At 66.2% G+C, this 6,646-nt stretch overlaps 1 protein-coding gene across 1 annotated transcript in view; it reads left to right on the top strand.

The window, feature by feature from the left end:
- The window catches only part of KCNIP2 (potassium voltage-gated channel interacting protein 2), a gene marked incomplete at its 5' end in the record, with an annotated part of 61,861 nt that extends 56,402 nt beyond the window's left edge, over window positions 1-5,459 (top strand). The window contains 3 exon segments of the mRNA XM_034777477.1: window positions 398-502; window positions 1,349-1,411; window positions 1,984-5,459. Coding sequence (XP_034633368.1) covers window positions 398-502; window positions 1,349-1,411; window positions 1,984-2,031 — 216 coding nt within the window.
- Between the last annotated feature and the right edge of the window lie 1,187 nt (window positions 5,460-6,646).

The raw sequence follows: 6,646 nt of genomic DNA, 5'->3' as shown, positions 1-6,646 counted from the left end.
GCAGCCCAGGGCTGGGATAACAGGGGGCTGCAGGTCGGGATTGAGGGGCACCGTCAGAGCTGGGGGGGGGGCGCCGAGGTCTGGGCTAGCAGGGGGCTGCGGGTCGGGAGGGGCATCAGCAGAGCTGTGGTGGGGCAATAATCAGTTTCCATCCCGGGCCCCCCAGCTCCTCGTCTCTCCCTGGCAGGGGGAGGGGGTTGCAATCCTGCCATGTCACTTGATTGACCCCCTCCCGGTGCGGGTGTCTCTGGCTCCCTTGGCTGGCACCAGAAGCTGCCCAGAGCATCCCCAGCTGATGGGTGAGGTGGGAGGCCCAGGTGCCTCCCGCAGAGGGGCATGGGGACCTCTCTGTGGGGCCAGTGCTGTTAATTATTCGGTTCTGGGCCCCTCCCTCCAGGAAATGCTGGACATCATGAAATCCATCTACGACATGATGGGCAAATACACGTATCCAGCCATGCGTGAGGAGGCCCCCCGGGAGCATGTGGAGAACTTTTTCCAGGTGAGACGTGTGGAGCCGGCTCGGGGGTCCCTCTGGGAGCAGGGAGAGGAGTCAGTGATCAGAGGAAGGGCCCAGGGGCTGGAGGTGGGAGGGCAAAGGAGAGATTGCTCAGAGCAGCATAGAGAGACGGAGGGGGGAAGTCCCAGGTGAACCCCTCCTCTGTCCACGCTGCCCCAAAGGGGGAAAGCCCCAGGGGATCATAGGCCCAGATCAGACCCAGGCTCCATCCAGCCCAGCGTCCTGGCTCCACGCTGAAGGAGGTGCCGGGCTCCTCCCTGTGGGGTGAGCTGCCCCCTGGCAGGCTCCCAACCCGAACCCCTCCTGCCACTGGCTGGCGCCCTGAAGCGGGAGCTGTGAGCTCCCTTCTCATTTCCTGGGGGAATTAATGAGGATCCTGGAGTACCCCTGGGCTTTGTTACCCACAGACCTGCCTCCTCCCCCGAGATTAACCCTGTGCTCACCTGGATCTGCCCAGGAGGGGGCTTTGGGGTTTAGACCTGGGGGCACCCTGGGCTCTCTCAGCCCACGGAAAGCCCCGTCCTGGGCAGATGCTGCTTGGGCTGCTGGGGATGTCACCTCCTCTTAGTCCAAATGCAGCCCACACAGGAGGGATTCCCTGTGGGATCAGAGTGGGGGGCACTGTCCCCCTCGGGTGGGATCAGAGTGGGGGGGGCTGTCCCCCTCGGGTGGGGATCAGAGGGGGGGGCACTGTCCCCCTCGGGTGGGATCAGAGTGGGGGGCTGTCCCCCTCGGGTGGGGATCAGAGTGGGGGGCTGTCCCCTGTTGGGCACATGCACCCTCTCCCTGGACCCGCTGCCGGCTCCGTGACGCTGGGTCTGTTTGCAGAAGATGGACCGGAATAAGGACGGGGTGGTCACAATCGAGGAGTTCATCGAGTCGTGTCAGAAGGTAAAGTCACAGCTCATTCCTGGGCCGGGCCCTTCTCCCGCTCGGCTCCTCACCCCGCAGTGCCCCTGCCCCTGCCCTGAACCTCCTGGGCACTGCTGCCCGGCTGCTCCTCCCAGAGCTGAGAAGCTAAGCGAGGCCGGGCAGGACCCGTGCTTGGATGAGAGACCTCTGAGGGGCCCCAGGACTGTGTGGGAAGTGGGGCAGGGCCCGGTGCACTGCCCTAAGAGCCAGTAGCCTGGCGTAGTGCCAGTGGGCGCAGGGCCAAATGTCACCTTTCCAACGAGACGTACAGCCGGGGGCGCCCTCTCTTCTCAGCCTTTAAAGGCCCCCAGCGCTTTGCCCACAAGCCTTGGCCTTAGCCACAGCATGCCAGCTAGGTGCTCTGGGGGGTGCCAGGACAGCTCGGTGAGTGGGGACCCTCTGCCTGGGGGGCACTGGACCCTAGACACGGGTTTTGCTGTCGGAGTCGAGGTCCCAGCAGACCCACTGAGCACGGGTTCGAGTTTGGGGTGCAGGGTGTGGTTGGGGGGAGAGCCTGGCCAGCGGATGCATCTCCTCCTCCACCCCTGCAGGATGAGAACATCATGAGATCCATGCAGCTCTTCGACAACGTAATCTAGCCTCCGCCGGCCCCGCCACCGGGCCAAGCTCCTGCTTCTCTCTCGTCTCTTCCTCCGAGACCCTCCCGTCCTGGCTGCCAGCCCCCCTGAAACGGGCTTGACGGCGCCGCAGGGGAAGGATTTCGTCTCCGGGAGACACGGTGGCGGCACCTACGATGAAGGGACCTTCCCTTGCCCTGGGGCTAGCTGCGGCTCGGCCTGCCATGGGGCAGCTGCTCCTGGGGGCGGAGCGTGGGCACAGCCTGGCAGAAGGCAAGCGCTGTCCCGGGGCATCTGGGCCCAAACGGACCTTCCTACGCCCATAGCGGAGAAGCGGAGCTGCCTGGCTCCGGACAGCACCCACCCCGTCCTGCTAGGCCTCCACCGCGCAGCAAGCAGCTCCCGCACCCCGGTTCACAGTGATCCCCCTCTGGAGGGTTCAGAGCTGGCTCCCTTCCCTCCCTCGTCTCTGGCCCCAGCTCCAGGACGCCATCTGGATGGCCTGCGCATGGGTTCCTCTGTAGCTCCAGCCATTGCCAGCAGGGGGCGGCATGTGGCCCACACCCACCGGTTCCAGGTGCTTTCGTCAAACCTGGGCCAGACCCCGTCGCCGTCCATCACGGGGGCCGTCACCCCGCCCGCGGCGCTGGGGCAGGGAGATGCCCTCTGCTGCTTCCGCCTTCTCCGAGGCGGGGTTGGCAGAGGGGCAGTGCCCGGATCCCCTGGAGGAGGCAGGCAGGCTGGGCGCGTCCCTGAGCGCTCTCGGGGTGGTGGCCTGCGTTAGGCGTCGGGAGCAGGAGACTGGGCTGGGCTTGGCCAGCGACAGGGGAATGAGGTGGCCCCGAGAGCCCGGGGCGGTGAGTGGCTGGGGAATGGGCCGGGAAGCCTTTCACCATGAGGCCTCCGTCCCATCAGGGGCGCTGGGGCAGTGACTGTCGGGGCCGAGCCAGGAGGCGCCGGTCTTGCACCACGTCCCGGCCGCTCGGTGGGCCCCGCGGCTCGTGGCAGAGGGGCTTGGCTGGGAGGGCGGGTTAGCGGGGCGGGCACCGAGCACAGATGAACTGTGGGGCAGCTTGCCCAGCCTCTCCGGGACCGCTGGGGGCAGCGGGGGCATCAGGCGCCAGGAATTCAGCTGGCACTTTGTGCCTGGGTGAAACATTTCCCTTAAATCATCTAACAGAGGGGCCCGGCCCAGGTTAGCCCCAGGGGTATCACCGGTAGTGTGTGGGGGTGTATTGGAGAAGCAGAGAGTCCAGTCATGGCCAGCCTCTTTGACCGTCTCTTCAGTTCCTTGCGCTCTGTTGCTCCCGGGCCCTGCTCTCTGCTGGATCCAGGCACAACCGGCTTCTTTCCTGCCTGCGGCTCCCCACTGCCACTTCGCTCCGGTCAGTCGCAGCGGGCGGCACGCGGCAGGGCCAGTGGGTGGCTCTGGAGCCTCCCCCGCCCAGCTGCTGAGATCTCACCCCCCCAGCCCTGAGCAAAGTGGGGCCAAGGCTGCACCCCAGATGGAGGAAGGGGCTAGGAGCCCAGAGGGTGTCGCTCAGGCACCTGCTGGGGGCCCCTGTGCTCAGGCCGACGTGGGCAGGTGATGGGAGCCGGGGGGCTGCACAGAGGTCCCAGAGAAGCCCAGAAGCGAGACAACACCATGAGCTGGGCAGACGATCGGGTTCGCGCTGGTTGAGGGGGAAGAGCTCAGCAGCCAGCCGGCCGTCTGCCTCAGGCTGACATGGGGCAGGACAGACTGGGAGCCAGACAGAGCCACGGGGCTTGTGCGTGGCCAGTGCATGCCCTTCCTAGGCATCACAGCCCAGCCAGCGCCGCCAGGGACAGCCTGGTCCCTGGGGTCCCTCTGATGACAGGGGGTGTCATCCCTAGCGCCCCCGAGGGGCAGCACAGACATCCCTGAGGATATTTTATCACCAGCAGTGGCCAGTGCCTGGGGCTTCAGAGGAAGATGTGGCCCCATCTCCTGCGCTGCACATGGGGCAGGTGCCTCCGGACCCCGCCTGCAGATTAGCTCCAGCCCTGGCTCTGAGACGCCACAGCCGCTGTAATGCTCTCTGCAGACGCGGTTCCTGGTCACAGCGATGGCCTTGTTGGAGCCGTGCTGGGCCAGCTGCCGTTACAATCTCCTGCAGCGGGAAGTTCCACAAGTCAATTGCATGCTGCACCAAGGCGCTTCCCGGGCTCTGTCCCCCTGTCCCTCAGGCTGGGGCCCGCTCCCCATTCCTGATAGCTGAGTGGAGCTGTTCATCTGGGCAGGGAGGCAGGCTCCACGTGCTCCTAGCCTGGCAGGCCTCGGCAGTGGTGGGAGAGGTGGGTTGAGCGCTGCTGTCAGGGCTGAGGGCTGCGGCACAAGGCAGAGCCAGAGGCAGCCTGGGGAATCTCCCCGGGGAAGCGGCTCCGTGACCAGGGCCCATCAGCTGGGAAAGACGGGTCTGCCGGAGCCCAGGGCAGCAGACGGCCCTGGCCAGCCATCACCACTGGCTTTGTAGGATCATTCCCTGCCAAGCCTGCATGGCTCTCGGCCTGTCCTGCTCTCAGCCTGGGTATGGGAAGGGGAGCGCTGGGCCCTGTGCCGCTAGAGCTTAGGTGGTGCACGGGGGCAGACAACCCACCCAGCCTGGCCGCCCAAGCTGCAGCCTCTTCGGCAGGGAGCGGTAGCCGAGGGCTGGGCTGGAGCCATCTTAGCAGCACCCAAGCCGGGGGGAGGCGGGAGGGCTTGTGGGGGCCGCTGCTGATTAGCAAAGGAAACGCTCCTGGCTGGAGCCGCCCTTTGCATGGGGCCCTGTCCCTAGATGGGGACAAACTAGGAGGCTGGCACCAGCCTTGCCCCACAGGTCGCTGGTGCTCAAGCCCCGCATGCTCTGGGCCCGGGGCAGGACCGTTCCCCTGTGTCCCCTTCAGGGCTTTTTGCAGGCTGGGGAGCCGGGGCTCCCTCCCATGCCCCGCGAGCCATTCCCCAGCAGGGTCCGGCTCCTGGACCATGGCCGACAATGCTCCCTCATCCTCCTGCCCCAGAGATCTCGCTGTCCGGACGGGTTTTTAATGTTCCTTTGTTCCATCCCCAGGGCCCAGCTCTCCCCCCACCCCAGCCCCGGCACCCCCCACCCACACATTCCCACGCCTCTAGCCTGAGCTAGGGCCCCTTTGTGGGTGGGGCCGAGCCTCACTCTCATCCAGACAGCCCCGCCCCCTTCCACCTGGTGGGGCTGGGGTCGCTCTGTGTTGGAGGGGAGCATTGTCCTTTCCGCTGCCCTCTTGCTCCTCTCCTGCCCCGTGCGACAGCGTTCAGCGCCAGTGCCCTGCCCCGCCCCTGGCCGCATGGCGTGTGCCCCACATCGGGGCGCTGGGCCCCACTAGCCGCTTTGCATTTTCAACTCTGTATATTTTGTATAATAACAATGATCAAAAGTACAATAAAATCCAACCACAGTCGCTATGCACCACCCTGCTGTGTCTGGGCATCTGTGGGGCGGGGGGGGCAGGGGGCCCAGCCATAGAGTGCTACCTGGAGGGGGGGGTCCCGGCTAGGACCTGGCGGGACAGGGGTTGGTTGGGTGGTGTGCTCTGGGGGTGGGTGCGGGGCTCGGCACACCACCCCGGGCAGCACTCCTGCCTTCCAAGACCCCTCTCCAGCACTGGGGCTGCCAGGGGCGCTGCAGGGTGGGTGCCCACCCATATGCGCTGCTGGAGGTGTCGGGCCCACGCGGGCATGTGCAGGGGCTTCACGGGGGGAAACGCTGCAGGGGCCCACGGTGCGATGGTGACGTCCGGCTGGGGGCATTAGAAAGGCCCTTGATTCACCCGCGCGCAGGGAGCAAGTCTAACCTACCAGGTGCCCCCATCCTGGGGCCCGAGCCATGCAGGGCCGAGTCCATCCCAGCCCCAGTTGAGGCCCCTTGGAACTGCGGACCCAGCTGTAGCAGCTCATGCTTGCCGTAGTGAAGGGCCCCGACTCGATCCTGGGGGTGGCCACGGGGCTGTGTGGGGGAGGACCACAGGGGCAATTTACGCAGGGCCCCCCAAAATGGCGGAAAGGTGCGTGAGTGGTGTCGTGACGTGGTGCATGGCGTCGTGGCACCATCAGTGCCGGGAGCTGCAGGGAAGGACTCGCCCACCTCAGGTGCCCGTCGCCCCACTGGCATCGTTGTGCTGGCCTGAGGCCACCCACCAGGCCGAGCACCGGGAAGTAGGGATGGCATCTGGGGGGTGGGGGGGCCCAGAGCTCAGGAAGAGGCAGGACTGGGAGCAGCCCCCTGGCTACATGTGGGACACAGCCCCCTAGCCCTGGCGGGGGGCGGGGGGGGCAGCAACCCCACAGGCCTGGGCCCTCTTTGACCCCTGCCCCCTTCTTACACTAGTTCGTTTACTCTGCACTGTAGGTTTTTGGAAGGGGGGTGGCCTTAGGGTCAGGTTTTACCCCAGCCCCCCCAGAACCTCTGGGCAGCCACCAGCCCTGAGTCCCCATGAGCTGGTGGGAGGTTCAGCGCCTGGGGCAGCCACCTGAAACCAGCGCTTACTGCACCCCCGCCGGGAGCGCCTGGCTCAGGTGGGACGGGTTAAAATTCCCGCTCTAAGCTGGGGCTCATCCGCTGGAAACCCCAGAGGAGGGGCTGTGGCCTGCGATCTGCAG

The sequence above is a fragment of the Trachemys scripta genome, chromosome 7 (assembly GCF_013100865.1).
Source record: "Trachemys scripta elegans isolate TJP31775 chromosome 7, CAS_Tse_1.0, whole genome shotgun sequence".
In the NCBI taxonomy this organism is placed as follows: Eukaryota; Metazoa; Chordata; order Testudines; family Emydidae; genus Trachemys; species Trachemys scripta.
This window is presented reverse-complemented; position numbering and strand designations above follow the sequence as displayed.